The 22095-nt window shown below is 39.3% G+C and overlaps 2 protein-coding genes across 2 annotated transcripts in view; one reads left to right on the forward strand and one right to left on the reverse strand.

Annotated features, from left to right (window-relative positions):
- The window catches only part of elovl2 (ELOVL fatty acid elongase 2), a 312772-nt gene that overhangs the window by 135367 nt on the left and 155310 nt on the right, over positions 1-22095 (reverse strand). The gene's annotated exons all lie outside the window — the stretch shown is intronic.
- gnal (guanine nucleotide binding protein (G protein), alpha activating activity polypeptide, olfactory type) overlaps positions 1-22095 on the forward strand; it is a 152530-nt gene that overhangs the window by 50699 nt on the left and 79736 nt on the right. Inside the window, exon 5 of the mRNA XM_079806637.1 lies at positions 6704-6801. Within this exon, the coding sequence (XP_079662763.1) occupies positions 6704-6801 (98 nt within the window). The remainder of the gene's footprint in view (positions 1-6703; positions 6802-22095) is intronic.

Here is a 22095-nt window from a genome sequence, read left to right on the forward strand (position 1 = left end):
TAGCCCTGTTCTAGCCCAGCAATGTTTTGGTGCTACTTAAGAACCACTTTTCCTGGCTCGTAGCTGGGGCTTTGGGTGTGGAAACACAAATAACCGATTTGAAACTAGGCTCTGGCTCCGATCTAGCTCTAGCACTGCCTTGGTGGAAAAGGGGTATTAGTGCTTTGCAAGTAATAAGCAAGTTTTTAAAATGGATGCGATGATAAGTCCTTCAACCAATCAGACCACAAGAGGCGAGATCAACGGGCATAATTCAAATGACTCTGTATGCATTTGGATAGTCCTTCAACCAATCAGACCACAAGAGGCGTGATCAACGATCAAACATTGAATATTTACAATTTCTGATCAGGGCAGCTGAGCAGATTCCAAGCAGATTCAGTCACTCTTAACACACCTCACAGACCACAGGAAAATCTGATAAGATAATATGTAGAACCATCAAGATAATCAGGACTTTATCTAGGTTTGTCGGAAGGGGAGAAATTGGTCCAAAATCGCTCTGAATATCTTGTAGTGTGTACCAAGCATTAGGCAAGTGAGAGCCTATATGTCTTGCTTAATTGGTAGTGGGAGGAGTTATGGATCAGCTGAGCATCAGCTGATGGCCGGCTGTCACGCTGTGGTCCGCATGAACTAAGCCTCATTCAGTTGCTCAGCTACATTTGTTGGATTTTTTTTATAGGAGAACACTAGGCAAGATAAACACACAAAAAATGAATTAGTTAATTTTAGTTTTGTACACACACACACACACACACACACACACACACACACACACACACACACACACACACACACACAATTAATTAATCGTGCCTAACATTGCAATTTTCTAATATATATTTTTAAGTTGTAATACTTTCACATTTCATTTCCAAAATAATGTAGAAACAACATAAAGACACTATATATATATATATATATATATATATATATATATATATATATATATATATATATATATATATATATATATATATATATATATATATATATATATATATATATATATATATATATATATATATATATATATATATATATATATATACACTCACCTAAAGGATTATTAGGAACACCATACTAATGTTTGACCCCCTTTCACCTTCAGAACTGCCTTAATTCTACGTGGCATTGATTCAACAAGGTGCTGAAAGCATTCTTTACAAATGTTGGCCCATATTGATAGGATAGCATCTTGCAGTTGATGGAGATTTGTGGGATGCACATCTAGGGCACGAAGCTCCCGTTCCACCACATCCCAAAGATGCTCTATTGGGTTGAGATCTGGTGACTGTGGGGGCCATTTTAGTACAGTGAACTCATTGTCATGTTCAAGAAACCAATTTGAAATTATTTGAGCTTTGTGACATGGTGCATTATCCTGCTGGAAGTAGCCATCAGAGGATGGGTACATGGTGGTCATAAAGGGATGGTCATGGTCAGAAACAATGCTCAGGTAGGCCGTGGCATTTAAACAATGCCCAATTGGCACTAAGGGGCCTAAAGTGTGCCAAGAAAACATCCCCCACACCATTACACCACCACCACCAGCCTGCACAGTGGTAACAAGGCATGATGGATCCATGTTCTCATTCTGTTTACGCCAAATTCTGACTCTACCATCTGAATGTCTAAACAGAAATCGAGACTCATCAGACCAGGCAAAATTTTTCCAGTCTTCAACTGTACAATTTTGGTGAGCTCGTGCAAATTGTAGCCTCTTTTTCCTATTTGTAGTGGAGATGAGTGGTACCTGGTGGGGTCTTCTGCTGTTGTAGCCCATACGCCTCAAGATTGTGCGTGTTGTGGCTTCACAAATGCTTTGCTGCATACCTCGGTTGTAACGAGTGGTTATTTCAGTCAAAGTTGCTCTTCTATCAGCTTGAATCAGTCGGCCCATTCTCCTCTGACCTCTAGCATCAACATGGCATTTTCGCCCACAGGACTGCCGCATACTGGATGTTTTTCCCTTTTCACACCATTCTTTGTAAACCCTAGAAATGGTTGTGCGTGAAAATCCCAGTAACTGAGCAGATTGTGAAATACTCAGACCGGCCCGTCTGGCACCAACAACCATGCCACTCTCAAAATATCTTAAATCACTTTTCTTTCCAATTCTAAAATTCATTTTGGAGTTTAGGAGATTGTCTTGACCAGGACCACACCCCTAAATGCATCGAAGCAACTGCTATGTGATTGGTTGATTTGATAATTGCATTAATGAGAAATTGAACAGGTGTTCATAATAATCCTTTAGGTGAGTGTATATATACATTTGTTTAATGGCATCTTTTTACTAAGCACTATGAATGAAGGCCAGTATCACTGATACCAATACTGATGTCTCTATTACATTTAATCTCTCAATTTTAAACATTCGTTTTAGCCATTAACACTTTATAGTATATTTGAAAGCTATTGATTTTATAATTTAATAGGCTTTGACATTTAACAATATTTAATTTAAGTAAATTTAAAACAATCTTTACATAAACCTATTGTAATAAATGCCTCGTTTAGCTGTGCCTTTAATATATCATGGTTCAACACTAAGGTTGTTTTTTTTCCAGACGGGAAGGTTGATGATACTGTGCACAGAATTTGTGTGCAACTAGACAAGCCTGTGTTTCACACTGTACAGGTGTGTGTATGTATGAGTCCCAGGGTATGTCTATTGCGCTCAGTGGTGACAGTAGCGCCGGGCATCTGGGAGGCTCTAGTGAGCTCAGGTTGTCATTAACACGCTCTCTGGAGGGTTTGCGAGCACCCCGCTTATCTCCCTCCTAATTACTCTTTTGGCTTCCTCTCTAACTAATGAAGGTGCAGGTAGAGAACGTCTGTGCTAAATGAAAGGCCACTAATAGTCATTAAGGTTTGTTTTCATGTTTTCCTTTTGTTCGCTCTCCCTGAGTGCACCAGCTCATCACACTGAATTTTCCAAAGGGATCTCATCCTCTCTGACTGTAAAGAAGTTTGTGTAACAGGAGGAAAATGCTGTTGTTACAAACAGAATGCTTCTGTTTTGTGTCCTTGTGTTTCTCTGTGAAGAAGGCTTTCGTAGAAACTGATTTCTGTGTGTCTGTTAGGGGTGGTTGATAAGACCAAAATATTATTTCACATTATTTCACATAATGATATATATCACAATATAGTTATTTTTGTTATTTTATTCATTAAAAATAAGAACAATGAAGCAAATAATATGAACAATGGGACAAATAGCACAAGTATGCACTGAGATCTTTTTTTCATGACAATGCGCTTAACTCTTTTTAATATCATGCACATCCCTTTTTATTGCTGCACTAAAAAAAGGATACTTTGGACCAACTTTAAATAAATTACTCTAATTTGTTACAGCCACATTTTTTTTGTTTTTCTCAAATGATATGTTAAATTTGGTTGAAACCTTACATTTTGATTTGATATTAATCATTTACATTCACACAAAGTAAAAATATTATTTATTATAAAGAGCATACACCATCTTTTACTTTGTTACACTTTTTTTTTTTCATTTTGAAATAACCAAATTTGAAATCCAAATATAGTTTTTGCTTTTGAATAAACTAATTACAAACAAAAATCTAATTTTGTTAAAGGCAAGTAACTTAAAATGTATGATTCTGTACAGTGTAGTTGGATTAGCAATGTTGTTCATCATTTACATACATCATGCACAATGTATATAATGAACCACTAAGTAAAGACAGGTGTCAGTACTGAGCAAAAAATTCAGTGTCCACAGCCTAAGCACAAGCGCTACTCTTCAGCACAATAGTAAACACAAAATTCAGTAACAGTAACAACTCTAAATGTCCAACATAACTGAAAATAACTAACCCACGGGCCGGGTCGGGACGATATTTCCCGCCACTATCCTCGGGCCGGGCCCTTGATCAAGCATTTGTGTTTTTTTAATCATTACTTTTTTTGCCTAATTGGGTGGGCAGAAAGCTATGCCATAATCAGAAATAATATATATATATATATATATATATATATATATATATATATATATATATATATATATATATATATATATATAATATATATATATATATTTTTTTTTTTTTTTTTTTAGCAAAGTAAGAACTAATACTACAACTAAGAAACAAATGTGTACAAAGTTGCACAAGTCAGGATTAGTCAAAAAATGCATGTTAAACTCACAGCACACGCAGTGATGAAGCGCAGCATTCTGCGATGCCAGTGATGAGCTGCTCGCGTGAACAGTGCGCTTTGCTTAAATATTTCTTTGCGTTTCTAATTGTTTCGTTTAAAAGTAGACATTTCAAGCTTTCTACTACACATATTTCTCATGTCTGTGAGACAAGTAGACTGCTGAGTTTTAGTTTATTTATGAGACATGTTCAAGAGCAATCGTGATCGCTCCGGCGCCTTCTTGTCACGATTATTTGATTCTTATTTATTAAATCTAGACAATTGACTGATAAAACATAGATTAAAATTAAGATACAATTTATACAAAACGAAATTCACTTTAAAGAAAGGCTTTCTACAAAACAAAACTTAATGAAGTGGTCAAAATCATTTCTGACCCACTCGCATCTTTGCACTTTTCATAATCAGATGAAATTTAAAAAATAACATTGTAATATTTAAACATAAATATGAAACAAAATACATTATTTAATGGCTACAACAAGTATAGTAGGCCACAGTACAGATAAATGTCATGTCGGAGCGGGATTTGAGTGAACGTCATTTTACCGGTGAGCGATTCATGAGCTTTGGCATAGAGCGGATTATTGAGCAGAGCATCACACCGGTCCGCAGGGTTGCCAGATGCCAGCAGGGTTTTCCAGCCCAAAACTTCGCCAAAAACCGCCCACATACATTGAAATACATTGAAATCATTAACAAGCTTTAAAATTACCCATTTATCGACTAGCCTATCCGATTTCAGAAACAACATTCAATGAAATGAACGCAGCGGTCCATGTACTTTTGCGTCCATTCCTTTTTCGTTAACCATGGAAACAAAAACAAAAATGGAATGGTTGTTGTATTTTTAAATACTATGTTGAATAACAAAATTTAAATCAAAACGTAGGCTATACACAAATTCCATGCGCACAAAATAAAATAACTTTTTTTTTTTTTTATGTTTTGCATTTTTATAAACTAAAAACAAACAGATTCATATAAAAAAATGTAAATTTACAAATGTTCTTTTGTAAAATTATTTCCAGGGAAAGATAGGATCAATTCAATTCAATTCAATTCAAATTTATTTGTATAGCGCTTTTCACAATACACATTATTTCAAAGCAGCTTTACAGAAAGTGCATTTCATAGATGTACAGTAAAAATGTTAGAAAGACAATGTTAAAGAATAATGTTCGAAAAAGTTAATCAATCGTGTATTAATTTAGGCCATAACAACGCTGGCGTTGATCAGTCAAATGAAACGCAATAAACTTACAAATAATGATTACAAATTAAAAAACGATCGGAAATGTCGTCCAATTTTCTAATACTATTATTTGATGACAACAATACATTTGGAAAACAAAATAAAAGAAAAAACGCCCAATATGGCAACCCTGCCGGTCCGCTTTGCTCATTACAGGCTCGTTCTCATTAGAACGCCCACGTATTAATAAAATGGTTGGGTTTAAATCGGGCTCGGCCTCATAATTATTATGACCCTTACAAAGACTTCCCTAGAATTTGGCCTCTATTTGAATTCTATTTTGCAATTTTGGAGCAGATTTTCTTTCTCTGGTACTGATGGGATATCAACCAGACATTTGTGAGATGTCTTAGCGAGTGTGTAGCGTTGTTCATGTGCTGTGATGCGTTTGTTTTGCATCACTGTATCCATTTGTTTTGCTGTATTGTGATGATTATATGATGGGCCCTCACAAGGGACCTAATTATTGTATAGCTGTCTGTATCCTCTGAGGAAAAGGCACAAAAAACAAGTATGTTTCCCAGAAACCCCCTCCCCTAGTCTGCATTCACTCCAGTGGTGTTGCGGAGTTTCTTTCTTGTAATGTTTTGTAATATGTCTAAATAAATATTTGTTGTTTGTCTGTCAATTTTATATTTTTAATATTATTATTATTATTATTATTATTATTATTATTATTATTATTATTATTATTAGTAGTAGTAGTAGTAGTAGTAGTAGTAGTAGTAGTATTCTAATGCATGTCTTGTTCATTGATTTTATTCCAGAGCAGTGTAAATGAGCAAGTGGATCAGAGAGAATGAAGAAAAAGAAGTAGTGAATGAAAGAGAGAAGGAGAGATTGGTAGAGCAGTTAATGCTCATTCATGATTCTTATGAATAACCATGTTTGTGTTAAACATATTAGCAAAGACATCAGCATCATAGTTCAACAGAAGTCAGATGGTGAATTAGAATGATATGCAAATAATAATGTAGAGTAAAGTGGTCTTTTGCCTTAGAATGTCAATGGTACAGTTTTACAGCAAAAATGTCCTAACCCATCTTTAGCTCTTTGGAATACTTAATTGGGGTTCACAGCATTTAGTGCTGAAATATTTTTGTAAAATGTTTATTTGCTTGTTACTGTCAAAAGTGTTTTATATATTTGAGCAGAGTGAAAGTTTTTTCCCCTTCTTATTTACTTGAATTTTTTGTTAATTATTGTCATATAAATAGATGCTAACTCTATATTGTGTGTTGTTTCTGTTTTTTACAGGAGTTTTTTGAGCATGCAAAGCATCTGTGGGATGATGAGGGGGTGAAGGCCTGTTTCGAGCGTTCAAACGAGTATCAACTCATCGACTGCGCACAGTAGTGAGTATCTGTTGATATGCGTCAGCTTTAAGGCTGATTTATACTTCTGTGTGGGACCTACGCCGTATCCTCTATGCCGCAAGTTACGCGTTGGTTGTCATTTATACTTCTGCGTTGTTTTCCACGTCAATGTGCAATTGCACATGCAGACCGCTAGTAGGCAGTCTCCACCGGCATCAAGGTATCAAGGCAAAAGCCAAAGAAGACATAGCTTGTTTGTGTACATTGTCGGAGTAGCAGCAGCAGTGATGATGGCAAATAGATAGCGACTTTTCTTGCAGCTTGAGTTGTTGTATCTAATACAAATTAAGCATCTCTAGTTGATTAGTAGAGGTAAATAAGAGGCGATTTGGCGCTGGAATGCGTTTTTGAAATCATGCAGAGTGCTCGTGGCTGCTGTTTTCAGTATCGGTGGCTCGTGCAAAGACAAGCGCTTCATTTGATTGCTGTTGCGGAGACTATTCGTTCCGTTGAAATCACAAAACGAAATGCACCCAAATGTGTCCCTGTTCTTGATATACAATCACTGATTAACATCTTTGGTTTTAATGAGAAAATAAATAAACTATACACAGCGGATCAATGTATTTATTCACTAACATAAAGAATCTCTGGACTACAAAATATTTTGTTATATAGAAGATGTAAGGATGAAACTATCATCCCATTTCTGGACACACACACACACTCCTATCGCAGATTTTTAAATGTATTTATTGACCTGAGGGAGGGGTTCTGGCAGACCAATCACAGTGTTTGCGGCCCGCGTAGAATTGACGCGTTGTTACACACAGCCTACGGCGTAGCTATGGCGTACACTCGACGCAGAAGTATAAATTGGGCTTTACTTCTAGAGTAGCGTATGTGATCCCACTGGCTAATGCGGAGTGGATCTGTTTATTTGTGTGACCCACTGATGCAGTGCAGTGTCCAAACATTCTCTTCGTCACACTTTTTCAGCATTTGGATTCCTATACAGTAGGGCTGAACGATACATAGAATTTTCATCGTCATTGCGATATGAACTCGCGCGATGAACACATCGCAACCGACAGCCTGACACGATGAATAAGGGAAAACAGTTTATTACATGCGCCAATCTGAGTAACGTATTCTGAATACTTGGATTACTTCCACATTGAATTGCATTTTATAAGTGTAGGAATGTGGCCATCAAATCCTCCTTACTAAACATATATTATAAAATATTTAGCTAACGTCAAACGGGGCCAACGGCTCTTGGGCTAGTATATCAGCACATAGGAGAATGTAAAGTTGCACGTCAACTAAGCAGGTAGCACCGGCGGTGGTCGGCCAAAACACTTTTTTTTTTTTATGTGAATGCTGTTTTACGTGAATATTATGACACGAGTGAAGCACAAAGCTTTATTGCCAGCCTGGGACTTGGCCATTGTGCTTCAAGGCCTTTCCGAGGCTCCCTTTGAGCTGCTTGAGGATGTTTCAGAGAAGTTTCTTACTCTTAAGACTATCTTTCTGCTTCGGAGAACCCAGAGAAGCAGCCGCGGATCTGACGAGAGAAGGCTGAGATAGGGCGGGGCCCGTCTCAAACCCACCCGACAGATCCATTTGCGAACCCCACGTCTCAAGCCGCCGCTGAGCCTCAGCCACAGCGGGACCCGAGCCGCGGGGAGCGCGGGATCGCAGCACACGCAAAGGCAAAGCCTCACAATGCTCGCAGCCGGCACCCTCGAGCGCCGACTGCGCGTGCTGCTCACCCAAGCGAACAACACACATTAGATGTGTATCCCCGCTCGTGATGTAACGTGAGCAGGGAGGAACACATCTAACGAAATGCTGTTCACTCGCCATTCTCTCTTGATAAGTCAGTGTGTATGCTTTTTGTGAAAAACAAGAAAGAGGAGAACTGGCACCCCGACTGAGCCTGGTTTCTCCCAAGTTTTTTTCTTCTCCATTATGACTCCTGATGGAGTTTTGGTTCCTTGTCACTGCCGCCTTTGGCTTGGCTTGCTCAGTTGGGGGCACTAAATATTCAAATACATTTTCAACTAAATTACTGATCTGCCCGCATTGTAACTATATGATAATTGAAATGAGCTGGATGACCGTTTTCTCCAGAGCGGCTGTACAGCCGAATCAAATTCTGTTGCATTATTTTCCTGTTTAACACTGTGAAGCTGCTTTGAAACAATCGGCTATGTAAAAAATGCTATATAAATAAAGGTGACTTGACCTGACTTGACTTTTATGGACTTCAAAAACGAAACAAGAAGTCACTGCCATTATAAAGCTTGGAAGAGCCAGGACTTTTTAAATATAACTCCGATTTTATTTGTCTGAAAGAAGAATGTCATATACACCTAGGATGACTTGAGGGTGAGTAAATCATGGGCTCATTTTCATTTTTGGGTGAACGTTTAAGTAGAGTAACTAATTACATTTACTCAAATACTTTACTTTTTGGAGTCTTAGAGTGTAGGCCTAATCATCTCATTGTCATGAAGCAAATTTTTAAAGCACAACTGGAAAACATCCCATCTCATTATTATGCAGATAATAATAATAAAGTCAAGACAATGGGCTCTGTCACCAAAATAAGAATAAACCACAACCTTTGCAACATAACATGACGCCATTGGCTACTAAATTGTTTTGTTTACTTGGACTGATATACTATTTAATTTATATTAGTAATTTCAAATTTCTTAATCGCGATTAACCACATCCAAATTAAAAGTTTATGTTTACATAATATATGTGTGTGTACTGTGTATAATTATTATGTGTATATAAATACACATGCATGTATATATTTAAGATTGTTTTAAATATATAAATATATTTATATATATATATAATATAAATTATATAAATACAGCATATACAGGCAAATATATAAATGTGTGTGTGTTTTTAAATATACATAATAATTAAATACACAATACACATGTATATTATGTAAACAAACTATTATCCGCATCCGTTGAGCTGAACTGAATTAGACAGATCGCTTGATGGAAAGCGAAACTGTTTCTCTGAGTGTTCAGCGAGTGAAAATATATCTATGCTAAACCTATTCTTAGCCTTTAACTCACACACTGGCGAGTAAAATCATAAGCCAATGGCTAATGATAGATATTATTTAGTCGCCCAGAGTGAAGATTTACTCGCATTGTAGAGGGCTGAACCAAACCGAAGTGACAGAACCCTGACAATATATTTTTACACATCCAATGCATGTTATCATCCCATGATTTTGAAGGCCATTTTAAAGAACATTAAAAAACTGTTCATTATTATCAAGGTAATTCTAAAGTGTTTTTAAAAGTGTATTTGAAGAGAGAGTAAATTGACTGTGACCACTACTTGATAAGAATATTTTGCTATAACTTAAATACTATTTTACAAATAGAACTATCACATTATGAAGGTAATTTAAAACCCATATGAAAAAGTCACTTGAAAAGACATTAACCCTCTGGAGTCTGAGCTGTTTTGGGGCCCTTTAGAAGTTTTGACTTGCTCTGACATTTGTACTTTTTTCAGTTACTTGTAAACATATTAATGGCAAAAGTGTAATTAATTATTCAGCACTACAGCCAGTAGTACGAGCTAGTTCCGCATGTTTTCAACCCACCCATAGAGGGTGGGATCTCACTCACAGAATGTAAAATGAGCACGTCCGCTCAGGCATTCATAACGGAGCGGTGCGGAGCAAAGTGAGTGTTTTCCATGAATTCCTATGAACGTTAAGCTTCCATAGGCATTAACTGAAAACGCGCCAGACTGGACATGCACCGTGAAAGACTGTGCGGCCGTGAATGAATGACAATGCGGCCATGAATGAGTTTTCATGCTCATTTTAGTTTTGGTTTAGAATTAACGCCAATTCGGGGGCGGGTTGCTTGAATTGTGGGTTCACAATTATTAATATCCTATTATTCTTAATGAAAAACACAACAACAAAACAGCAAAATGACAAACTCACTTAAATTGGCACTTTTTGCAAAACTAAATCTTCTGCGATCATCTTGTCTGTCAGCTCTTTGCTCTCAAGATGAATGAAATCTGACACCTGCTGCGTTTGTGCTGCGACTCTCGTTCGGCTCATGCTGAACGCATGAACGCTGTCAGACACATTAAGTTTTTAATTGTAGTGTCTGTTCTCTAACTGTACTAAATTATTTTATTACTATAAAAATGAAAACGACGGTGGGAACAGTGCTGTGGTGGGCAAGTGATGTAACCGGTAGGCCTGGCTTGGGAGTGGCCTCGTAGGACAGTGAAGCAAGTGCATTCTAGGAGTTGTTGTCTTTCATCCACATGAGCCAAAAATCAAGCATTCTGCGTTAGTTCAGGCAGGTCATGTAGTCAAGCTCCACCATCAGCTGATTGGAAAAATTCCAACCCCGCCCAAATCAGCTGATCCGATTCCTATGCACTCAATTGGCAAGTTGTGTGTGTGTGTCGCAGGTGTAACTCTCAAAACAATGCGCCTTACTTAAGCGTAGCTTCAGTTCAATCTGCCTGCTTGGCTGCTTCTGCTGCACGCGGCTTTGCAACCCACCTCCTCCCCAGCTCCTCCTTAAACTGTGTTTAAACGGGTGATGAATTGAGAAATTAACCTTCCCTTGAGCCTTTTATATATAAAAGTTCATCGTGATATAAGAATATCCTGTAAGTTTCGGAGCTGAAAACTTCCTTGTTAGTCAAAGAAAAGCTTTTATTGAGACCAGGCCCAGAAAACGCTCGATCTCAGAATATGTCGACCATTGACGTCATAGAATGCAAGAAACCACTCCTCAACAGATAAATATGAACGCCTGCTTCTGTAGCCCCGCCCACCGACTCGTGGAGCTAAACGGATCACGCTACCGAGCAATAAACATGCCGGTTCCAGCTCACGGGTGTAAGATATTGCGCGTTTGTTTGCTTTATTTCACCGCAGAATCGTTTGTAAACAAGATACAGGTCGAGACTGGATTTGCAGACATATTGAGATTAAAACACATTGCTGTGCCTTCTATATTGGATCCGACAGGAATGGTGCAACATGGTGCATTGTTACTGGTCGTATTGATTATGTGTACGTGTCTAACTTAACATACCTTAGCACGCTGTCACAGGCTGGAGAATCCTTTATTTGAGGTGTTATTGGTTCATTCGTGATCAGACTCGGACTTGTAACGTTATGGGCCAGGGCTTGCAAAGCCCAACATAGGATGCCTATGTGTTTTCCAGACGGGCTACCAAAACGTAATCTTGTCGTATCTTAAGTATCTTAGGTAGTGAAATAACATTCCTTTCTTGCAAGCGTGCATGTGTGTGTGTGGGTGTGCCTGTGTGTGTGTGTGTGTACGGGTCATTCACAGATCGGTCCGGCCAAGTAATAAAAAAATTACATTCCAATCAATTGTGGGTGTATGAGAGATTAATCATTGTGTTTGTTTGATAAAGGCATTTTGCGAGCCCTGTTACCGTTTCTCCACACACTTTCAAAACAATTTACACATGGAGATACTGAGGAGAGCTGAAGCTCATTATTTATGCAGATCTTATCCAATCCTAGCCGTGGGCATTTACTTCCAAGTCTTCAGTGTGGCACGCCCATTAAAACCGAGTGTGTCTTGAGAGAGCCTCAAAACCAGGGGAGAAAATTGCCTATTACTTATTCATTATGATGTTTTTGAATTTAAAAACCACGCGAACATCATAAGTTGACCTCAGACAACAGTATAAAAAAATTAAAAAAGCCAGTTCATGACCCCTTTAACTTAATCAATGTCATTATGTTGTCATAGATGCATACTCTGTTCTAAATAGGGGATTTCGCTGCCCTACCAGTTTAAAAAATGGGAGGTTGTCCCCAAAATCTGCTGCTGTTCCCTGTCTTGGCTTTTCATGGAGCTCATGAAAAGGATGAGGAATTTAGAACAGAGCCATATCGCCAAATGTACATTTTTGCAAAATATGCCAATAAAAAGTTGACTAAAAGTTTGTCTATGGTGTTTTTGACTTAAGAGCGCCTATTATGCCCCTTTTTACAAGATGTAATATCTCAGGTGTCCACAGAGTGTCTGTGAAGTTTCAGATCAAAATTCCTAACAGATAGGGCTGGGCGATATGGCCCAAAAAATGGCCCATATCAGTCGATTTCGATAATTAGCACGATAAATGTAAAATCTTTATTTCTTTAAAGTTTAAAGGCATATTTTTGCTCCTGAGTGAAAGATGTAGAAAACAAACAGTTAATTGTGGTTTTAAACTATCCTTTATTGTCAAAACATGACAAACACTTCTCAAACAGGTGAACAATTGATCAAAACTGAGGTAGATTTATTTATTACTAATAAAATCAATATTAATAGAGTAGAATATTATTAATATAAATATAATATATAAAATAAATATCTATAGTAAAATCTAGAACTTTAATGATATAACATTTGGCTCTGCTGACTGCAAATGCAAAGTTAAAGTGCTTTAAAGATAATTTTTGTCAGTAAACAAAAATATATATATACATATATATATATATATATATATATATATATATATATATACATATATATATATATATATATATATATATATATATATATATATATATATATATATATATATATATATATATATATAAAGGCTATATATACATATATATATATATATATATATATATATACCTTTGACAATATCAATAAAATAAATAAATACAAGAAACTCTATATATCAATAATATAATTATATATACTTAATTAAAATAATTGTGTAAGTAGTAAAACAATAAAAACACAAACGGGCAAAACATGTGTTTCAAGTTTAGAAACGTTTTGAGTCCCTCCTCTCTTGCCTTACAGTGGATTGGTCCACCACGCACCTCACCGACGTGACACACACACACACACACACACTCAACTGCGGCGCGGTGGGCTGGGAGAGAGTAGTTGTGGAACTCCAGTAAGGGCTGTCAAGTCTATTTTATTCACTTTAAACATCGGATGAGATGATTTTATTTCTCTTTTAATACAGGCGATGCTGAGTTATTAATAAATCACCAAAGACAAAACATTATGATACCGATGTATTTTTCCATAAGTCTGATGTTTTAGTGATTATAGTTTGGTAATGTTAGCTTGTTGTAAGTCACCCACTACAACTAACAAGGTGATAAGCCTACGCGTGAACTGATATTTGGCTAATGTAGATTTGGCGCTGTGTTGGCCAATGCTGTATGGAAGAACTTCGAAGAAGCAAGATAACTGAATAATTATATTACCGTGTGGTGAACCTATTATAAGCAGTGCATGTCGCTCTGTTTTATGTCGGATTGCAAATAGCCAAAATATCTCCAAACCACTGAAGTTGAGTGACCTTTCTTGTCAACGATATCTGTGTCCTCCGAGCTGGCCGTGAGCGCTGAATTTTCTTCACTATCGCTCATTTTTCTCGGCCCACTCCACTCTAATCCACCTTGACTGTCAACAACACTGCGTGTGGCACCCAGAAGCCCGGTCTGCACACCGCTTGCGCATTATTACGCATAGCGCGTAAGCATTATATCGAGCATTTATCGCACTGTTGTTATCGTTTTATCAGGGAACATTATTATAGTGTATGATAGTGGTGGTGGTGCTGAACGCACATTTTAAAATATAAGTCTGACGCTTCTGCTGTGCAACAAATCCTCCGCCACGGTCCAAGTCCACTAATATGTAACACACACACTCGTAACACATGCTCAATGCAAGCGCTTCACTAAACACGTAACACACACTCATAACACACGCTCAATGTCTTCTCGTCGCGTGATCACCAGCTGATGGAATTGAAGCGACTGTTATTAGGGCTGCTCGATTATGGAACAAATCATAATCACGATTATTTTGGTCAATATTGAAATCACGATTATGTAACACGATTATTTCATATGACTTTGGGAATGTGTTGCATTTATTAAAAAGACACCTTTCAACAATTCAATTGAAATTGTAACATTTGTTGTACTTTTTGGACTATTAAAATAAATAATATAACATATTCAAATCAAAGTATAAAAGTATTCAAGTAAAAATGATAACCACAAATAAATAAGATCAACAATATGGTTCGGCTAGATATGCTTTTCAGGTACGTCTAACATTAGTTTTCAGGTACAGAAATGTATCAAATGTAAAATAACATTGCATATTTGAGTGCATAAATTAAAGATTAATCCTATTAAACTTACAAAAGCTATTCAATCAAGAGCAGTGAGTGGTGTCCTTGTCTTTTGTTGTTTGACATTAAACAGACTGCAGTAAAGGCTACTGCCCCTTTAAGATTTAATGCTCGGATATGCGTCGTCTTTCTCGACTGTACAAAGTATACTTAAGGCATATACAGACTATGGGCCCTATTTTAACGATCTGAAACGCAAGTGTCAAAGCGTGAAGCGCAAGTAACTTTGTGGGCGGGTCTCGGCGCTGTTGCTATTTTCCCGGCGGGATAAATGGCTCTTGCGCCCGGCGCAAATCTAAAATGGGTTGGTCTGAAGTAGCTTCATTATTCATAGGTGTGGTTTGGGCGTAACGTGAATAAACCAATCCGAGCGTCATCCAACATTCCCTTTAAAAGCAGGTGCGCAAGTTCCATTATGGATTGCTATTATTATGGCGTATTTACCAGGCGCACGCCAGGAGCGGTTCACAGCCGAGGAGACTGATGTTCTTGTAAGAGCAGTGAAAGACAGAGAAGTGAAGTTGTAATGTTGTACATTATGGTAAAGGTGATTTCACAGTCTTTTTTTTTTCAGTCTTTCAGTTTTTTCAGTTTTTCAGTCGATTTTTTTTCCTGGTTCTTGACGGACAAACCAATTTGTCAGATGTCCTTATATACATATATGTCTTGCCACTATTGGGCAAACAGGTCTTATCCTTAATTATTACAATTAGCCTGAATCATTTGTAAGCTAGATTTATGCCTATTTTTTTCACATCTTCGTGGCACACCACAATGATTTCCGTCATCTCATGTGTTAATATTTTTTTAGTGTAACAATTTATGATTTGCAAAAATAACTGTTGCATCTGTGTAGATTACATGAGCAAAGTGTATGCGCGTTGTGCACGCTATACATTATGGTCAAGCATGCGCCCTTAAAATAGCATAATGAACAACGCGCAACGCGCCACTGACTTTAGACTAGGTTTTTTCTGGTCAGTGGCGCAATTGTTTAATGGAACAGCAAAATAGCACCAGGGATTGTTTGCGCCGGAACACGCCTCCTTTTTTGCGCTGAACCGCCCAGGTAGCGCAAGTTCATTCACTAGTTTAGCGACGTGCTTCTGTGGAGGGAAAAGCGCGCTTTGCGCGGGTGCAAAATAGGAATGACACATGCGTCGGTGTACAAAGTCAATTGCGCTGGGTGCAAGATAGGGCCCTATGTCTGCTAGGATACTCATCAAGATGGACATGTTGACATACTTTGTGTGTGAGTTTGTCCGTTCAAGAGCAAGACTTGAAAGAGAACTCAATATTTGCGCGCTGAGAGACGTCTCGGATGAGTGCACAGAGACACATTTTCTCACAGCGCGCGCTACTTCTCATTCGCGTCTTCTGGCACTAAACCCCGGGGATGACGGCAAAAATTACTGGTCATATTCGAAAATATGGCAGCACTCGCATGCATTGAACAAAGTTTACAAAGAGGAAATTATTTGAAAAATATGAAGGAAAAAAAAGGACGTTTACACGGCACCCCTGCTCTCGTCAGTTTTTGTTTCTTTATTAGATTGTCATAGGTCACTCTGTGTTTAATTTTCAAGTGGTTAAACAAATTCGTGGTGTTCCCTTGCGTTGCAGCCACTACCATGTAGCAAATCTTGCACGTAGCATGTTTCTGCTCGTCGTCTGATTCCTCGAAGCCAAACTGTTCCCAGACAACGGAGTTGGTTTTGCCTTTTTTGCTCACCCAACGCTGCTGTAACTGCCCTCCTTCTGCCATCTTTACTCGCGCCGAGTTTTTAAATTCCAGCGGATGATATCCACACGAGTCACACGACCTGAGAGAGTTTGTGGCTTCGGGAGGGGTGGATGTGCGCGTGCGCGTTTCATTCAGAACGCAAGACAAAATAAGAGTGTTCTTGCTAAACTGAACATGGCAAAATAATTGTTTTTTCTCGATTTTACTATTTTGGTGATCGTTGGGAGCCAAAATCGAAATCGAAATCGAAATTCAATTAATTGCACAGCCCTAACTGTTATCCACCTGAAGTTAATTGTTTTTATTTCTATAAAAAGCAAAACTACAGTGGAGGCATAATGTTAACGTAGCGTTGGCATATTCTATCCTAACTTCCCCCTCATGACCAGGTCAAGACAATATGACACGAGACAGCTTTTCACCTCAACGAGAAATCTCGTCACACCCCTATAAATTACCCAATTTAAATACACAATCATCTTTCCAGCGGTGAAGTATCCCTTTAAAATGTTCTATATCTAATCTATATAACCATCTCGTGACTATAAAGGTATTTTAAAGCACATTTTAAATTCCATCTCATTATTGAAGGAAATTTTAAAGTGGTGTGTTTTTCAAATATTTTTTTTATTTTTTATTTTTTTTATCTTTCCTAGACTTCGGTCTTTTTTGGATTCAGTGCCAGTCTGTTTTGTTCAAGTCTATTTTTTAAATAAAGTACATATACATTCAGAATACAAGTGAATAAAAAAAGAAAGATTAATTAGGACTATTAACTTTAAAAAATATAGCAAATGGCACAGCATCTATATTTGCTTTGGCATTAATCAAACACATTTTTTCTGGGGAACAAAGAAACGTCTCACCACCTGGAACACAGGGCTTGTCGCTTCATATTCTTAAGAATATCTGCCCACCTAAAAGGAAATCTGCCCAACTTGAAGGACAATCATAGGCCTAGCAAGCAAAGTTGTTAAACCAGAATGATCAAAGCATGGGGTTAACACCGCTGTGTGGAGCTGTTATATGATAGATAGAGGCTACTATAGACAATATTTTCTGGTTCCCAAAAAGAACCGTTCCGTCAGAACGCAGAAAGTTCAAAATGCTAACTGTCAAGATGATTAATTCCGCAAATTGGTTCGTCACGATCGATCTTAAAGATGCATATTTTCAAATAGAAATATTGCCACAACACAGGAAGTGCCTGAGGTTTGCTTTTGGGGCTGAAGCTTACCAATATCGGGTCCTTCCATTTGACCTAGCCTTGTTCCATAGATAGACGATTGGCTGATACTGGCCCAGTCTCAAGAGCTTGCGCTTCGACATCAAGATTGATCCTTGCTCATCTTTGGCTGAGACACAACACCAAGAGAAGCGTTCTCTCTCCTGCCCAGAGGGTAACGTGCTTGGGGGTTAAATGGTATATTGTCACCATCAGGGGCACAATTGTCTTTTAAACACCCTCAGCAGCATCAGACTAGATCAGGACATTACGTAGGTCTCATGGCAGCTGCATCCACAGTGATCCCTATGGGCCTTATGCACATGAGGCCACTTCAGTTGTGGCTCAAAGCTGGGGGATTTCATCCATACAATCCCCAAAGGCTGGGTAGAGGTGGCCGTCCAGTCCAAGGGATCTGGGGAGGCATCATCTCGATTGGCACATCAATTTCCTCGAATTGATGGCTGTATTTCTGGCCCTGAAGTACTTCCTTACCGTAGTGGAGGAAGCCCTACCATGTCCTAGTGCAGGTGGACAATACTATGGTGGTCACCTACGAAAAGCGCTTCGTGTTTGGCTCAGACTTTGTTTCTTGGAAATAATATCTCTCCTCAATGGCTCGCACTTGGCGATACCGAACAGGACGGACCTTCAGTCTCAAATGCAGGGGTACAATATCCCCTGCCCGAGCAGTGGAACCTTCATGCTTGGCCCTGGGAGGGTACCAACTGAGGGACAGTGGGCTTTCACCTGGAGTTACAGGGACTATTCTCAGTGCTAGGGCTCCCTCCACTAGATGAAGTTATGCCAATAAATGGGGTGTCTTTGAAAGGTGGTGCACTGCACGTAATGTAGATCCAGTTAACTGCCAGATGGCTTCAGCTCTGGACTTTTCTCTAGCGTGCATCCAGTCACTCTTGAGGCCTTCTGTCATCCGCCTTTCACAACGCCGGATGAGGAGAGACTTCACAGACTGTATTCAGTCTGTGCTCTTCATACCTACTTTCAGTGCACTAGCTAGTGGCGTAAGTCAGAGCAACTATTTGTTTGTTCATGGCGGCCACCACAGAAAATGTCACATTGGGTGAGGGATGCTATTGCCCTTGCCTATGAGGCATGTGGTCAAGCTTCGCCAGTAGACATCAGGGCTCATTCTACTAGGGCTACCTCTAGAGCTTTGGCTGGGGGTGCCCCCCTGCAATATGTTTGTGATGCTTATTCTCCACACACATTCATAAGATTTTATAGTTTGGATGTTCACGCCTCCGGGCTCTCGTGTCCTTGAGTCGACATCACAAGCTCATGTCTGAGATTCTTGAGCACACACTACACAACCATACGGGGTCCAGTGCGGCGGCATGGGTATACTCGTTTCCCATAGGGCTTAACATCATGCTGGGGACTCTGGCCGGTTTCGCAGGGAAAATCCAAAATATGTGATGGTTAAGCATGCTCTCAAGAGCCTTGCTTATGTTCAATGACACATGAAATGAATGCTTATACCAGGGTTCCTCAATTAGTTTACACCAAGAGCCAGATTCTGCCAACAATACAAAGCCAGGGGCCACCAACCAGAATGTTATGACCACAATGTTTGTTCTGCTGTTATTATTGTTGTTGTTGTTATTGTTGTAGTTTTGTTACAATATAGATATTCAGATTTTTTTTCTTCAAACAATTATGAACAGTTTTGTATTCAGATAAAGAAAACTAAACTTTGCCTGTTGAATATTAAAAACTAATGAACAAACAAAAAATCTGGATCTCCGTGTCTGCCAAAGGGTTGAATGAACAAAAAGTTTGCCATGAGTATTTAGGGGCCTTGAATCACGTTCGGTCTCTTGGTCATTACGTGTGCACAAGCGCGAGCATGAGTAATAAGTTGCTGGCTGGAGTTCACTTGATGGCCACTGGTATTGCTGATAACAAAGGGTTTCTGAATTTTACAAATAGCCCCGTTAAAGGGTTAGTTCACCCAAAAATGAAAATGATGTCATTAATTACGTATCCTCATGTCATTCGACACCCGTAAGACCTCCGTTCATCTTCGGAACACAAATGAAGATATTTTAGTTGAAATCCGATCGCTCAGAAAGGCCTCCATTGGCACAATGCACTTTACACTCTCAAGACCCATAAAAGGTACTAAAGACGTCGTTACAAAGTCCATCTCATTACAGTGGTTCTACAATAACTTTATAAAAAACAGTACAATGATTCACTATCTATGAAAAATGAAAGATTGGAGTACTACAGACATTTGCAGAGATGGATGAACCTGGACACTAAAAAGTGAAGAGTTTCCTGAGCTTGTACAGCTAATTGACATTTGGAGGACATTCCAAGGGTGTAGTGCAGACTGTGAACGCAGTTTCATTCTGATGAATCATATCAAGATATTCATCCTATTCAAGACATTCAATCAAGCTAATGAGAATCCGGTCTACACAGACCGAGGACCCTATAAATCTGGACAAGGTCTACAACTGAGAAAAGGTGACAAGGATAGACAGGAGAAGTTTTAAGGTAGGCTACAATATTAATACATATATAGTAATACACACACCATAATCCCCCCTCCACCAAAGTTTACACTTGGCACAATGCAGTCAGGCAAGTTCTGTTCTGTTCTCCATAAATATAAACATATTTATATTTATGTACAATATAAATTATATAAATACGTATATATACACTATGTAAGTGCAAATATTTCTTAAATATATACATATATGTGTGTATTCAAATATACATAATACACAGTACACACACATACATTATGTAAATACAAACTTATTTTCAATGCGATAAATCCTGATTAATCATTTGACATTCTCGACATAAGAGCAATTTCCTTTATCTCTGGGTCCCAAGGGGGCTCGGAGAGCTGTGGACGGTCAAATGCCGGACCACACTCATCCTCCTCCTTCACCAGCGGGCAGCAGTACCCTCTGCCCACCCGTTGAACCAGGTAAGTGTTGCACTGCAACACTCAGACCCGGCTGCGGGCCGGCTCCAAGAGAGAGCCGCCCCAGCACGGTCCCTGCGTTCCACCTCGCTGCCCCACTTGTGGGTACGCCTGTGGTCCCTTTGGTCCCGCTTACACGGTCTCTGTGAGCCTGGTTAGCACTCCCCAGTCTATCTGGCTGACTCATTTGGACCATCAGGCTCGGCTACCCTATTCAGTTAGCCTGCCGTTCCCCCAAGTTCAGGGGCATCTAGTTCACTTTTGTGAACACTGTCTACGCCAATGTCATGCGAGCGGAGATCGCAGTCCTACTGGCAAAGCAGGCCTCACAGAGGAATGTGTTCAGTCGATGCTGAACTGCTTGAATACATTTCAAGGCAGGACGGTGGTCCCACTGAAAACTTTTCAGAGGCTCCTGGGGCATATGGCAGCCGCAGCGGCAGTAATAGCACTCAGTTTGCTTCATATGAGACCGCTTCAGCATTGGCTTCACGACCGAGTCCCGAGATGGGCATGGAAGTGCGGCTGTCACCGGGTGAGTATCACACCGGCCTGTCGCCAAACCTTCAGCCAACAGGTCAGTCCCCTTGTTTCTTCGGGCAGGAGTGCTCTTAGAACAGGTGTCCAGGCATGCTGTAGTATTCATGGATGCTTCCACCATGGGATTGGGTCTGCGTACAACGTGCATGCAGTGTCAGGGGTTTGGACAGGCCTGCACCTGCATTGGCACATCAACTGCCTCGAGTTGCTTGCAGTATATCTTGCACTGAGCTGCCCTTTAAAAAACCACTACAGGCCAAAATGTATTGGTCCGTATGGACAATACTGCGACCGTTGCATACATCAACCGACAAGATGGTCTATGCTCCCATTGGATGTCGCAACACTTCTCCTTTGGAGTCAGAAGCATCTGAAGTCGTTTTGAGTCATTCATGTAACCGGTGTGCTCAACCGTGTGGCCAACGAGCTCTCACAAGCTGCGCTCCCTGGAGAGTGACAACTCCACCCCCAGGCTGTCCAGCTGATCTGGAGACAGTTCTCCAGAAACGTCCCACTGCCAGTTGTTTTATTCCCTGACAGAGGGAACACTCCTCACGGATGCGCTGGCACACAGCTGGCCCCAGGGCCTACGCAAATATGCATTTCCCCCAGCGAGCCTAC

Source organism: Gobio gobio (assembly GCF_949357685.1).
Source record: "Gobio gobio genome assembly, chromosome: 23".
NCBI classification, from domain to species: Eukaryota; Metazoa; Chordata; class Actinopteri; order Cypriniformes; family Gobionidae; genus Gobio; species Gobio gobio.